Source organism: Grus americana, chromosome 21 (genome assembly GCF_028858705.1).
Source record: "Grus americana isolate bGruAme1 chromosome 21, bGruAme1.mat, whole genome shotgun sequence".
NCBI lineage: Eukaryota > Metazoa > Chordata > Aves > Gruiformes > Gruidae > Grus > Grus americana.
In genome coordinates, this window is record NC_072872.1 from 8,378,969 (window position 1) to 8,393,249 (window position 14,281).

General features: G+C 60.0%; 1 protein-coding gene across 1 annotated transcript; it reads left to right on the forward strand.

Annotated features, from left to right (window-relative positions):
* Positions 1-900: 900 nt before the first annotated feature.
* On the forward strand, positions 901-14,277 carry ARHGEF16 (Rho guanine nucleotide exchange factor 16). The gene is made up of 15 exons (XM_054849631.1): positions 901-1,129; positions 2,582-3,161; positions 3,853-3,904; positions 4,396-4,565; positions 5,068-5,124; positions 5,603-5,763; positions 6,861-7,013; positions 7,641-7,770; positions 8,467-8,541; positions 9,658-9,750; positions 10,480-10,634; positions 10,970-11,179; positions 11,568-11,641; positions 12,055-12,156; positions 12,588-14,277. The coding sequence occupies exons 2-15, from the start codon at positions 2,607-2,609 to the stop codon at positions 12,725-12,727; spliced, it is 2,127 nt and encodes a 708-aa protein (XP_054705606.1). The 5' UTR covers positions 901-1,129; positions 2,582-2,606; the 3' UTR covers positions 12,728-14,277.
* Positions 14,278-14,281: the final 4 nt, after the last annotated feature.

Genomic DNA, 14,281 nt, shown 5'->3' on the forward strand with positions numbered 1-14,281 from the left:
TGCCTTGAAAGCAGGGTCTTTGAACTAACAACACGCATTACAAAACTGATGAATGGTCTCCGCTTCAAAAAGTCATTCATGGTGATCAAATGATGGTATCCTACATACAGCATAATAGCCCTTCCCTGGAGTTTGCCGTGTGAGGGTTTCAGTCTCCGCTGAACTCTTGAGTAGAAACCCTCTGCCTCTCTGTGACGGCTGGCAGCCTTTCTCCTTATTAGCCCCGGAGGGAAAGGAAAAAATCTATCGGATAAGAAAGCTCTGATAATAGAGCGATTGTCAGGCAGGCCTTGGAGAGAAGAGAACAGTCTTTTAAAAGAATATTGCTGACAAGTGGACTTTGTCATCCAGAAAGCACTTGAGCTTCACCATAAACCAGCGAGAAAAAGGCTCCATTTGGGGGGGGGGGGGGAATTAGAGCGGGGGGGGGGGGCAAGAGAAGGTCAAGGAAAAATCTGTTCCCAGTAAATACACAGAGCACTGCTGCGCTGGCCTCGCTGGGCAGCGGGGTTACAGGGCGGCTGTCGGCAGCCCGACCCTCGGAGCCTCTTTCCCCGCGTGGGACCGGAGCATCCGACCCCCGTGTTTGATGCACCCGGGGGGCAGCCTGGGTTTGCTTTTAACCGCTGAAGGCGTTGAGCTGCCACGGCACACGGGCCGTACGCGGGCCTGTAGCAAGAAACGGTCCCCGCTCTGCTGGAAATGAGCGACGCTGCCGGTCGGCCCCTGAGAACGGCGGTTTGTCACCCACGAACACGACGGGAGCCGAGGCCCCCGGGACACCCGCCCGGCCCGGCCCTAAACCCACACCCCGGCGCCCGGGCGAGGGGGGCCGGCCCGGTCCAGTCCCTCCCCGGGGCGGCTCCGCGCCCGCCCCCGCCGCCGCGCTGAGCTCCGAGGGGCGCGGGTAGGTGCGGGGCCGGGCCGGGCCGGGCGGGACCGGCCGCACCAGGGCGAGCGGCTGCCGGGCGTCCTCCGGAGGAGGGGGCGGCACAGCCCCGGCAGAGCCCCGAGCAGGGCCCGGCTCCTCCGGCTCCTCCCCGAGCCCTGCCCTGCCCGGCTGCCCCGGGAGGAGGCGGGTCCCGGCGCCGCTGAGCGCCTCTTCCGCGGCGGGGAGCGGGCCGCGCTGGTGAGTAGCCGGAGGCGTCGGTGCTCTCGCTGTCCCGGCTGCGGCGGTGACCCCGGGGGTCTTTGTGCAGGGGCCGGGCGCGCTCGGGGCAGCGGCGGAGGTGCCGGCGGTGGGTTCGGGTGCGTGTCCCCAGGGATGAGCCCGCCGGGCGCGCGGTCCCTCCCTGCACGCAAACTCTGAGGACGCGGGGTGGAAGCGGTGGAGTTACCGTGGGTCTCAGCATCGTGTGTCCCCCGTGCATCTGGGACCGCGAAGCGCCAGAGATGCGGGTTCGGAGCCCTGTGTGGTGGTCCAGCCCCCCTTCAGTGGCACCGGAGACCCGGGGGATGTTGTAGCACCTGGTGCCTCTGAAATCGGGCACGTGCGTTTCTTGGTACTGGGGCTAGTGCTTAGGATAGGCTTCATCCTCAGCCGAGATGGGGTTAAGAGTAGAATGTACTGCTTCGCTCATCCTCAGGACGTTTGGCAGACCTCTGGCCAAGAGGCACATGTCCCTCATCCAAGCACAGGAAAATAAGCAGCATCTCGATCAAATGAGCTTTTGTTGATGGGTCTGTTTTGTCCCTCTGCCAGTGATTGATGCAAGGAAATAAGTTCAAGTCTTGGTTTCTGTTTCCTGGTCCGTGGCCTTTGGAAAAAGAGACAGCTTGGAGATGGTGTATAATGAGATCTCAGTTGAGAGAAATGAAACCATAGTTTTTTCCTCAAAATATGTAATGGGGTAGGTGGTGGGTGTAAAAAGCTCTGTGAGGTGTTTGTTCTGTAGGTGCCCAGGACGTGGGCTGGCACAGGAGGAGATGAGTAAGCTCAGACCCAAACGAGGAGCTTTAGGGACTCGGGCAGGCGTTTTTGCACGCAGTGTGAAGCCGCTCCTCAGAGGGTTTGGGGACAGGTACAAGCTTTGAGAAGCACAGGGCTTGCGGTGAGGCATGTGCCGGGGTTTTCGCAGCACGTCAGCCCGCGGGAGGCGGTGTGGAGAGAGCGGAAGCCAGGAAGGTAAAGGCTGGCCCTGGTGGCTCAGGCTGGCGGCACCCCGTGTCCCCAAAGGGGATTAAGAGGGGACGCGGAGGTGCGGCAGAGGAGAAGCGAGGCTCGGTGGTGCTCCAGGCCCACGCTGCTCGCTCAGGTGTGAGGCCGCCTGGTGCCTGGCTGCTCCCCGGTGCCTGGCCACATCCTGCATGGCTCTGCCTAGAGCTGGGTGTTGGCTTCTGGAGCCGCCAGCCCGGCCCCTGGGCACCAGGCAGCCCCGAGAGAGGTGTGCGGGCAGCGAGAGCATCCCAAGCATGTCTGCGTGGGCTCTGCCTGCGTACAGCGCCCGGGGGAAGGGGAAGCTGGGTCCTGCGCCGTCCCGAGGTTCCCTGTGCGAGACGGTACACTGGCACAGCTAAGCATAAACGTCCTCTGCCTTACTGGGAGAAGGTGTTCAGCCGTCTGCCCGTCTGTCTTGCACAGCTTCCTGGTTCGCTGTGGCACCATCATGTCTCGGAGCCCCCCTGGCAGCTCTGTGGATGACAAGACCTTTCTCCTGGAGTACCGATGCCACCCAGTGCGGCCAGAGCCCCTCAGCCCGACCGACCTCCCTGGGAAGCGCAGCTCCGCCACAGTGCCCGATGCTGCCTCGCTGTCGGCACTGGGCTCTCCCACCTCGGCCGAGCCCCGCCGCATCATCCTCAGCACGGACAGCCCGGCTGCCCTGAAGATGGGAACCCAGCAGTTGATCCCCAAAAGCTTGGCTGTTTCCACCAAGACCAAGAACAGCCCCTCCCGGCCCCAGAGCTTTGGGGCAGCTGGCTCGAGCCGGGAGCCCCTGAGTCCCAACCCGAAGCGGGCGTCCATCCCCAGCTTCTCCCTGGAGGTGGAGGAGGAGGATGACGATGTGGGGGCCATCAAGCGCAACCTGAGGAACTCGTCCTACCGCGCGGCCATGAAGGGCCTGGATGCGGAGCCGGAGCCAGTGAACACCGTCCCCTTGCTGAAACCCGCGTCGGAGGAGGGCAGCGCCCTGCCTACTCGCAGCCCTGTCAGGAACAAGGTGGGTTTTGCATCTGCTGTCACCCGGTCGCTCTCGGGCAGGGATGGAGCCCCCGCTTTCCCTGGTGATGAACTGCCGTGGGGCATCTGCAGAGCCTTTTTCCTGCAACTCCTGTCGGTTGCAGAGCTGCGTGAGCCCAGCATGGAGCTGGCAGGGCTTGCTGAGTCCGGTGACGTGATTTGTGCTTTGGGAAGCCTGCATGTCACCAGCAGATGCTGTAGGTCCCCGGAGAGCCCGGAAATAGCTGACATGGCTTTCGTGGGGAGTGTAACTGGCTGCTCCGGGCCTCCCGCTTGTTGGCAGGCAGCTGTGGACATGTTTGCAGGGTGGGGCTGGCCGGGTGTGTGGCTCCGAGGTGGCGGTTGGTTGTACACAAACATGGGTGAAGCAGGTCTGGGGAAAAGGAGACTCCAGTGCGGGCAAAGTCCAGGTGTGAGACAGAGATATGGAAGGAAGCAAGGAACTACAAAATGGTTTAGATCGTGACCCCGATAACACAAGGTGAAAGCTGAGTCACTTTGGTAAGGCAAACAAAAGCTCAGACTGAGCTGAAGAACTGAAGGCTGAAAGAACAGGGTGGTATTTGCTGACTGGCCGTGCAGGTAACTTCACCCCTTTCCTGGAGGAGCTAAATGCTTCCCAGGGCCACAGAAATTAACTGCAGCATGTTCTCCTCTTCTTCCTCTTGCAGAGAACCTTTGGGCGGAAGCGGGTGCAGAAGCGTGGTGGCTCCTTCAAGGACCGTGAGTGCTGCCTCCCGTCTTGCTGAGAGCGCCAGCTCCAGCTTCCCCTCTGCCTTGCTGGGCACCGGGGCACTTCTCAGCAAAGCGAATCCCTAGATGCCCCTTTGCCAAGTGTGCTGCTGCTTGTCCCTGGCCTGGGGCAATTGCTTTTGCCTCTGTTTCCCCACCTGCAAGAGGGGTGTTGCAGCCCTGTTTTCCCACTCCCTGGGGCGTGCTGAAGCTCAGGCTGCTGCCGTGCTCGCAGTTGGAGTGCTCCCAGCTTTGCTTGCTCTGGGCAAACACGGGAGAGCTGCACGAAGCCGTCGGGAGCAGGAGCTGCTGCTTAATTGGTGCTGTGCAAAGTCCGACCTTGGCAGGGAGGTGCTGGCCCCGGCTTGTCGGCACTTGGGGCAGGGCTCTTGGCTGACGGGATGAGGCGGCGGTGATGGGAAGAGAAGCCATGGGCCGCAGCTGGGAAAGGCTTCGCTGACCTCTTGCCTTTTCCTCTGCAGAGCCCCGGCTGTATCAGGAAATCCGTGAGAGAGGTCTGAACTCTGTCAGCCATGAGTCAGATGAGGATTTGCTGGATGAATCCATCCCAGAAGAGCCGTCCCCTCTGGGTGCCACTATCGTGGTGCAGAGGTATCGCCCGGCGCAGGTGACCTGGAGCCAGCTCCCAGAGGTAGGGGCAGCAGCCCAGCCCCGGCGCTTGCCCTCGCTGCGGGCTGCTCCTGCGCTCCTGATGCGTTGCAGCCACAGCTGCGTGTATTTTAAAAGCTCTCTGAGCTGCAGAACAAACTCTGAGCGGCTAATTCCCTAGCATTGGTCTTTGCAATGGGATGTTCTGGGGCTGTCCAGCCCTGGGCCGGGACACGCGGGTTCCTGTCCGGGCTCGTCGGGACGCCGGCGGAGCTGCTGCGGTTGCGCTTGCGAGAGGTTCGCCCGCAGACGGGGGGGCAGGCAGGAGTTCCTGCGGGGTACCTGGCCTTTCCCTGCGGGGTACCTGGCCTTTCCCTGCTGGCCCTTGGGAGAACTCTCTCCTCCTGCGGAATGTGCTGGGTGCGTGGGGCGGCGGGCGGGTTCTGCGGGGCGGCGGGCGGGTTCTGCGGGGCCGGGCCGCAGCCCGCACTAGAGGGCGTGCGAGGGCCGTCGGGCGGCGGCTGATGGCGGCGGCTCGTCCGCAGGTGCTGGAGGCCGGGCTGCTGCAGAAGATCAGCCCCGAGGAGCGCAAGCGGCAGGAGGTGAGAGGAGCCTTCGGTGCGCCCGGGACTGCGGCGGGGACACGCGTGGCTGCGTCCGAGCCCTCTGGGGCCGGGGTCGGCTCGGAGCGGGGCTGGGTGCAGCCTCGGGTTGGGGTCCCGTGTGCGGGGCTCGGGGTGCTGCCGGTTGTTTCTGGGACCGGGCGGCGGCGGGAGGGCTCGCCCGCGCGTCGTGGCGGGGAAGCGGGCAGCTCCTGTGGACGCTGGTGGGAAGTAGCCGCTGGAAGGGAAAACACCGCGGGGCTGCAGCTTCTTAATGGGTGAAAGTCCTGAAACTTGCTGAAGGTATGGCATGGGCCAGGCAGTGCGGCGGGTGAGGGAGTGCCTTACTGTAGGGGCAAAGTCATTTCCAGTGGCCAGCCACATGTAGATAAGATAGAGCAAGCTTTGATTCCCGGCCTCGTTTGGTCAGCAGTAATCCAGTGCGTGTTGTTACATCCTCACTGCCCCGCTTTTTCAGGCGATGTTTGAGATCATCACGTCTGAGTACTCCTACATGCACAGCCTGAGCATCCTGGTACACCGCTTCATGAGGTCGGAGGAGCTGAAGGAGACCATGACTCAGACAGAGCACCACCACCTCTTCTCCAACATCAACGACATCCTGACGGTCAGCACGAGGCAAGTGGGGGCCGTCGGCGTGGGGTTGGGACCAGGCAGGCCCAGAGGAGTGACTCTGGAGCTCCGTTTATTTGCCGTGTAAAAAGAACCCTTCCTTAGATTTGTCGAAGGTACCGAGTCATCCCACCTCTCGTGCCTCGTGTTGCGGCACTTACCCCCCGCAGCATGCGGCACCAGCTCCCCGCTGTTATGTGCTCGGGACCCGAATGTCTAGTGGAAGGGTCTGTTACCGTGACACCCAGGTTTTTAATGGGTTATAACGGTTGCGCTCAGTCGTGCGGCTGGTGTCGGGCACCAAAAGCTGGCTGAGCCGCCGTCCCCACACCTGGGACACTCCTCTTTGCCTGGGAACTCCTCCGCGGGTGTCCTGGCGCTGCCGCGAAGGCGGTGCCTCCCTTTGCCTTTGCCTCTGGGCTGCTGAGACGGGCAGGTGGAGCCGGTAGCGCTGCGGCTCGGCCACCCGGCTCCAGCCTGGCTGCGGCGCGGCCGAAAGCGGGACACAGGGGCGGCCAAGCCACCGCAGCGAGCGGCTGCCGGTTCCTAACCGTGGGCGGGGATCGCTCAGGTGCCAAAACTGAAACTGCGCCTTCAAAGAGCCAGCCTAAGCGTGGCCTTTGCTCCCTGGGAGGTGGGGAGCAAACGCCTTGGGAGCTGGTGCTCGGGGCGGCCGGCCAGCCCTGTCCGTGTGGGAAAGCAGCAGGAGGAGAGCGCAGGCAGGGCTGCGGCAGGCCTGGGAACTGCTGCGGGGGCGTTGAGGGCTTGTGGCTTCCCGCAGCGGGGCAGGAGCGGCCCTGATGGGGCAGAAAGGAGTCTTCCCGGAGAGCTGGAGGAGGGACCTGGTGCGGGAGTGGAGGAAGCCTGTGCACCTGGGGCGGGGGAGCTCGAGAGCTGCGTTCCCCATCTCTGCAGCGGAGCTGCTGGGAGCCGCGCTGGACACGTCGGTGTCTCGGCTGCGCAGAGCTGACCCCGTGCAGAAGGGATCCGGGGCCTTTTCCCCTCTGGGAAAACTGGGAAGAGTTGCAGTGGGAACATTATCTGTTCGGTTTGTCTGGCCCTAACAAGTCACATAGTGAAGTTATTTGAAATTCTCTCCTTAGCTTCTTTGAAGACTTAGAGAAGCGGCACCAGGAAAACCTCCTAATTCCTGACATCAGCGACATAGTGGAAGAACACGCCTCGAACCACTTCAGCCCTTATATCAGCTACTGCTCCAATGAAGTCTACCAGCAGAGGACACTTCAGAAGCTGCTGTGAGTACTGCTGTGCGCTCAGGCCTTGGGCTTGCAAAGGAGTTACCTTCGAGGGGTGCGGGCTCCAGGGATGCTAGCTGGCTGCGGGCAGGGCAGGCAGGACCACGACTTGCAGGCAGCTCTCTCAGCCGGTGGTTGCACCCTTTTCCCAAAGGAAGGCTGTCTCCTTTCTGAGTAGAGCTCAACTTCTAGACCTCAGCGTGTCTGTGTCGGGTGATGAGGACGTGAGTTGTGTCGTACTGTGAGAAGGGTGAGGGACAGGGAGAAGTGGGGGTAATGCTACCACGGACTGGAGTCAGGTGGGTCATGCCAAGGTCATTAACACGTATGGGGTGTGTTAGGGACACGTACGGAGGCTGTTCATCTCCAGATCGTTCTGGTGGTACAGGTACGTTTGTGTCTGCTGGTGGTGCATCTGTGGCTTCACCCACCTTTTGGGGGACTCAACATCTCTCAGTGCTTTTCCATCACCTCCTAACGGATCAGTCCTTTTTCTGCGCCAGCTGGCTGCCGTTGAGCACCAGAGGCAGTGCCATCGCTGCACTGAGTTTCTCGTGCATGGAAAGCTGCTGGAAAAACTTGATAAGTGAAGAACAGAGTTAATGGAGCTTTCTTGTCCTGTTCCAGAGCCACAAACCCCTTATTTAAAGAGACCTTGAAACAAATTGAAAGAAAACCAGAATGTGGAGGCCTGCCAGTGATATCATTTCTCATTCTCCCTATGCAGAGAGTAACACGGCTTCCTCTGCTCTTAGATGTAAGTAAGTCACACGGTGGCATTGCTTGGCACCTCTGAAGAGGTGACTGCATTATACCCTGAGCCTGGGACAGCCTTCTGCTTGGACTTCCATCCCTCCGGGAGCCGAGGCTGGGATGCCCAAGCCTTATTCAGGATTTAGATCCAGAGCGATCTGCTTCTTGTGGGTGTCAGGCGTGCAGCTTAAAGCTGTGTGAATAACGCTTCACGTCTCGGCACCATCCACCTGAGTGACATGAGGCTCTTCCGTGCCCCATCTGGACACCCAAGGGTGGGGTGGCATGAGCGTCCTGTTTCATTGATGGTCAAGTGGCCCAGGAAGAGAAAGCAGGTCTTGCACAAGCTTCACTGAAATCGGTGGCTTCTGGACCCAGCAGCTCTAAACAGCAAAGCTGCTGGACGTGGGATTTCTAGTAACTGCTCCCAGTCCGTAACGGGCTGCAGCAGAGAGGGCCAGGGGGATGCCCGGTGCGCGGGGTGACAGTGATGCTCAGCACACACCCGATGTGAAAGCCCCAGAGACTCCAGATTCACAGCTACCAGCACTGGTAAACTTTGCTTTGAGTGCTGTGCCGCTGCAGCCTGACTGTTGGGAACGGCTCGAGCGTGTGTCGCATCCCGAAACCCCAGGGAAGCGGTTGATGTGCAGTTCTCTGTCTTGCAATATCACTAAAGTGTCTTATCTTGAAATTCTAGACTGTCTGTCAAAAAACAAAAGCATGCACTGCAGCGTACGGAGCTGCCACCAGAGCTCTGAAAGCCATCAGCAAGGTGAGGCCCGGCTGCCAGCTCTCCACCTTTCCTCCTTCCAGCACACCGGTCCGTCGCTCTGGCCCCGAGCCTGCCGTTCTGGCCTCTCATTTTTCTTCCCCAATTCACTTGAGATTGCTCTGCTCCAAATAGCTGTTGGATGTACACGTCTTCTCCCTTGCTCACCTTGATCTTCTTTTTCATTTTTCTTGTCATCTTTTCTTCTTTCCTCTTCGGCCCATCTTTTGTCCTTCCCTTCGGTCTTCTCCAGTAGCGCTCTCCCTTCTCAGAACCTGGTGATGGCAAACTGTGACACTTACTTGCCTTGGTTTTTGGAGAGTTAGGCAAAGAGCAAAGTGTAGGGGAGCGAAGGAGCAGCGGGAGCGGTGGCACTCGTGAGCTGTGCGCTGTTCGTGCTCCCGTGTCTCATCTCCATCTGCTTTCCCATCTGGTGGTCATGCACGCAAGGCGGTGCACCACGGAGATTACAGCCACCAAATGGGTGGTGGTGGCTCTTCCTTTTATTCCCCTAAAGACCGGCTCTTGGCAAGATGCTCCTGCTGCTCGTGGTCTGTCCCGCTTGTTCACCCAGTGGGGGAACAAAATGCACGACCCCCGGCCTGGCCACGCCGGACCACCCTCCCCCCCGGGTTGGAGGGGTGGCTGGCAGGGGCGCATCTGCTCTGGAGGGACAACGCGAGGGACCGGGGTGCCACGCAGCACCCCTCCCGGCAGTGCGAAACGTGGCGCTGCTTCACCTGCCTGCGGAAAGCAGAAAGCTTCTGTCCTCCCCTCTAACTGTTCGATCGTTCGTCCTCCTGTCTTAACCTCCTCTCTTCAGATGATGAATTCTTCCTCTTCGGTGAAGCTTGGGTTTGGTGCGGTTTCGCTTTGGTCCTTCTGCAGGCAGAGCAAACGTGCCGTCTCTCTCCTGGAGCGCTCTCGTGGCAGGAGAACCTGCAGCTGCCTCTGCCCAAACCTGGCTGGAAACCTGTGCTGGGACTCGGCTGTTTCCCCTGTTGAGGGAAGCGGAGCAGCCGCCTGAGCCTTCGCCAGCAGCACTCGTGTTGGGGCGGAGGGCGGATGGTCTCGGCATCCTGCCGTTCTCCACTTCCCTTGTGGGTTTTTTTTCTTTAGCTGGTTAAGAACTGCAATGAGGGAGCTCGTACTATGGAGAGGATGGAGCAGATGTACACCCTGCAGCAGCAGCTGGAATTTGGAAAGAAGAAGGTGAGGACTTGTGAAAGTGGGGGAGGGAAATCTTCTGGGCTGTGCTGTTAGTCGCCCATCCCAGGTGTGTCAGACCTGTCCTGGGAATCCTTCCAGGAATCCCTGACCAGCCGGAGTATCGCTGCTGCCACGAGCATCGCCACTTCATGCCCAGGGTGACCATTTTTCCTGCTGTTCTGACTTAAATACAAGTTTCTGGGCACTTGCCCTGCCAGCTTGGAGAGTTCAGCTGAGTAGTCCTGGATAATCCACTCTCCCTCTTGACCCTCCGCTTTCTCCTCTGCCTTCCTCTGTGCTTTCGTCTCCTGCACGTGGGTGGTGAAAGCTGGCCTTGCCCCTGACGAGAGGAGGTTTTACATGGGTGGATCAGTTGACAGCACTGTCTGCCCTTGCTGTCGTGTTCCAGACGGACGGACACGGGGCTTCGTCTGGCTGTACGCGCTGTCGGATGTGGGCAGCTCTCTGCAGGGCTGTAGCAGTGAAGCCTTGACACCGTGCCCCACTGCTGCGGTTTGGGGGGGCTGCGTCTCCGGGCGTGCTGGAGCGGGGCGTACGGCTGCTCCGCTTCCCGCCTGCCTCCTGGAAACTCTCCCAGAGAAGGTGTTTCAAAGCGTGTGATGTGTCCATCCCGACTGACCCTAGGGTCTGCTGCGAGTCCAGGTGCAGCGTCTTGATGTGATTTTGCCTGTTGCTTGTGAGACAGGCACTAAGTCAGACTTTCCATTTCAGCCTTTACCCCTGATTTCTGCTTCCCGGTGGCTGCTGAAGCGGGGGGAGCTGTACCTGCTGCTGTCGGAGGAGGCGGGCATCTTCCGCCGAGGCACCGGCAGGCTCTGCTATGTCTTCTTGTTCAACGACGTCCTGATCGTAACCAAGAAGAAGAGGTAAGGCTGGGGGGGGCCCTCCCTTTCCCTACATAACAGCTACGGGGATTAAAAATCTCAATTTCCCAAGCAGCACGTAGCCTAAGAAATTCTCGAGATTTCCCTGTTTTCACCTTTATTGGAGTGTCCCTTGTGAGGCAGAAGGGCAGTGCCCAGCTCCACAGCCCTTGCCCTTGCATCAGCTCATGTCCTCGCTGTGACGCTCACCTCGGTGATGCCCACTGACCTTCACCCGCTGAGGCTCTGAGCCGGCGCCGGGAGGCAGCTCGGTCCCGCCGGCGGCATCCGCTCTGCGGCCGCACGCGGCTGAGGTGTCCATCCTGTCTTTGCCGCAGTGAGGAGAGCTACGCCGTCATGAACTATGCCACGCTGGACCAGATCACGGTGGAGAAGATCGAGAGCGGGGACCCACCTTCCCCTCCTCCCAGCAAGACCGGGAGCAGCGGCACGGCTCGCGGCGCGGCTGGGGGGCACCTGCTCCGGGTGGTGATGGAGAAGGACAGCGAGGGCAGGCGGGAGGAGATCGTGCTGTCGGCAGAGACGCTGTGAGTAGCCCGGTGGGGTTTCACAGGGTGCACGTTCTTGCTGGTGGGATAAACTGGTGCCCTGAGGCTTCTGTGAAGCACCCCCACGCCCCCTCCCAGAAAGGGGGATCTGTGCGGGCTTGTCCCTTTGCACTGTCTCTCTCTCTCTCTCTTAGATTTCCCTTTTAATTCCCATATAATCCTTCCCCTGTGCAAATGAAGCAAAGCAGCTGGGCGATGTGTACCCCTGTGAAGCATCTTTACGTTGAATGCTCTCAGTGTGATGTTTGTTCAGTCTGACTTCCCTGGAAAGCCTTCATCTCTCCTGCTGGGAATTTCCCAGCTACTGCCGGCAGCAGGGATGCTGTCGCTAAGGGTTGCTTTGTAACGCGGGCTTTCCCTCTGCCAGGAGCGACCGGGCCCGGTGGATCACCGCGCTGATGCACAGAGAGAGGGAAAAGCCTGACACCACTCCTAAAGGAGGTACCGGCATGCGGGAGGTCAGGCCTGGCTGTGCGGGGTTACCGGTTGTGCCGGAGCCTGAGCGTTAGCAGGCACGGGGTTTTACCCTGTTCTTGTCTGCCCGTGCTGGAGAAGGGGCTGAGGATGTGTGTGGATGGAGAGGAGAACTTGGGGTACCATGCCTTGCTCGTTAGGATTTGCCTCCCATTAAGTTATCAGTCACATTAAACCTTAAATACCTTGCTTAGGAGGCACAGTGGAATTCCAGGAATGCCTCAGGCTGGGCGTAAGAAGAGACTTGGCTTGGGGGGGCAGCAGGAGGGGAATGGAGCATGACCTGCTGAGGAGCCCTGGGGGTGCCAGCCGTGCGTGCCGGGCTGCGGCTCCCGGCCGTGCCTTCTCACTCGGTCCCTGCTGTCTGCTGTCCTCTGCAGATCTGAGCCAAGTGGAGATAACCCATGCCTACCTGGCTAAAGAGGCGGATGAGATTTCCCTGCAGCAGGCTGACGTCGTGCTGGTGCTGGACGGAGAGGACGGTAAGTGCCAGCGAGTGGGAGCTGCGGCCGGGGAAGGCTTCCCTTAGGCGGAGCTGGGGGGGGAAGCTTCAGTGATCCCACTGAACTGGGATTTTAGCAATTTTCAGAAGCTTCTGGGAAGCCCTAGGCACCGGGGCGGGTGGGTGGGGTGCATGTCCCTGGCTGGTGCAGTGACCCAGCAGATGACAGCGGGTCCCCAGGGGCTGATGGAGGTGGCACCGCCGTGGGCGGCTGCTGCATTACTCACCAGTGATGCTGCGGCTGGCAGCCAGCAGCAGAGACCTCAGAGTGAGAGCAGCAACCCCAGAACAGGCAGGAAATCAGAAACCTCCTCCCCTGCGACGCTTTCTTTCCCTGGACGCCTCTAGCTGGCACCTCTGTGGGAAGGGGAGCAGTGCAGCCGTGTGTGACCAGCTCTGTTCTGCCCCTAGGCTGGTACTGGGGTGAGAGGCTGAGGGACGGTGAACGGGGCTGGTTTCCCCAGTCCTGCACTCGGCAGATCACCAGCCGCGCAGCAGTGGAGTGCAACGTCCGCCGGATGGAGCGGCTGCGGATAGAGACCGACGTGTAGGCTTACAGCCAAGGAACGACGCCTCTGTCGTGACTTATTTCGGGGGTCTTCAAACCTCTGCAGACTGAGCCCATGGCAAGAAGGGAGTGGGAGACCTTTTCTTCTTGCATTTCACTTGTCTTGAGCAGTCACAGGTGGCAGATCGTATTGTTTGGGACCGGTCTTTGTAGCGGCCATGACAGCAGCTAATTAATGTGAGACCTGGCATCCGAGCGCTTCTGGCCAGCGCTGATATTAATGACCTGGAACAGGCTTCAAGAGGCAGCCACGGTGCTGGCGTAAGGTGAAAAGGCTGCGGCTGCTGTTCTGGGCTCTGTGAAGCGGCTCGTGCTGCCAGCTCTCTCCCTGCTGAGGTCTGGGCTGTTGCCTGGTGGCGGCGGCTGCACGCCTTGCGTGGGAAGTCCCGGGGCTGGGGGAGAGCATACCTGAATCGAGAATTTTTAGGAACTGAAATCTATATGCTAGGCTTATTCCTTGACCCAATTTTTCCCTCTTCTTTTTTCTTTTTTTTCTTTTTTTTTCTTTCTTCTCCCCCTCCACCCTCCCACCCCCCATTATTCTTGGCTCTCTTGAACACAACTGTGACCTCGGCAGGGTGAGGTGGTGCCCACTGACTTTCGGTCACTTGCTAAACCAGCAGATGCCGGAGGTGATTCTCACGGAGTCAGCTTAGGGCCAGAAAGGGGACGCTCCAGCCAGGGGAAGTGATTTGCAAGGCCCACCAGACAAGCAAGCCAGGAGCAGGAAGAAGAGCAGCAGTGCCGCAGCTCCGGGCTGCCTTTCCCGAGCGCTGAGGTGGGCAGCTGGACGTGCCCAGGCACAGCTGGAGGGGGACAGAGGCACCGAGGTCGGAACCTCAGCCTCCCCGAGGCAGGGCGCTCCCCTCTCCCCCAGAACTGGCACCGAGAAGCGATGACCCAGGAGGGCCGCGGCAGGGTAGTTCTCTCGCCGTAGCTGAGCGCTTTGCGTCTGGGGTTTGCAGGAGCCCGATGTTGAACGCCGTAGGGCCCTTGGGGCAGGGGCAGGAGCGGGGGCCGGGCGGCTCTGCCCGCTGGGCTGTGATGCTCAGCCGGCTGCACCTTGCTGGGGGGAACCGGCAGCTGTGATTTCTGGGTGAGGAACGCTCCCTGGTGTTGGATTCACAGGGGCAGCGTGTTGTAATGTGTCTGTTCTGATCCAACTGTTAAAGGATTAATTGGATTAACAATAAATTAATGGATCCCGATGAAACACATGTTCTCCTTGCCCAAAGTGGAACCCCATGCAACGTCAGCAGCACCCATGGGTTCCTGTGTTTCCCCTGTCAGAGGTGACGGGTGTCCCTGAACACGACAGCGCCGTGCCGACACCAAGGAGCCAAATTTCCCCATTACGAGCTCCAGAAAGCAAGCGTCCTTCTGCTTACACCATCATTCTGGCCTCTGCTCCTTCTCGACACACGCGCATCTCGGGAACACCCCTTCAGAGGAGCTGACAAACTGCTGCCAGTTGCAGCACATTCCGAGCGTCAGGGACTGAGAGAGACCAGATAAACAGAAATACAGCGAGGCTGTC

Coding starts and splice junctions, on each gene's coding strand:
- ARHGEF16 (XM_054849631.1), top strand. CDS start 2,607: ATGTCTCGGAGCCCCCCTGGCAGCTCTGTGGATGACAAGACCTTTCTC. Junction 7,771..8,466: donor GGCTTCCTCTGCTCTTAGAT/GTAAGTAAGTCA, acceptor TTGAAATTCTAG/ACTGTCTGTCAAAAAACAAA. Junction 9,751..10,479: donor TGGAATTTGGAAAGAAGAAG/GTGAGGACTTGT, acceptor TTTCCATTTCAG/CCTTTACCCCTGATTTCTGC.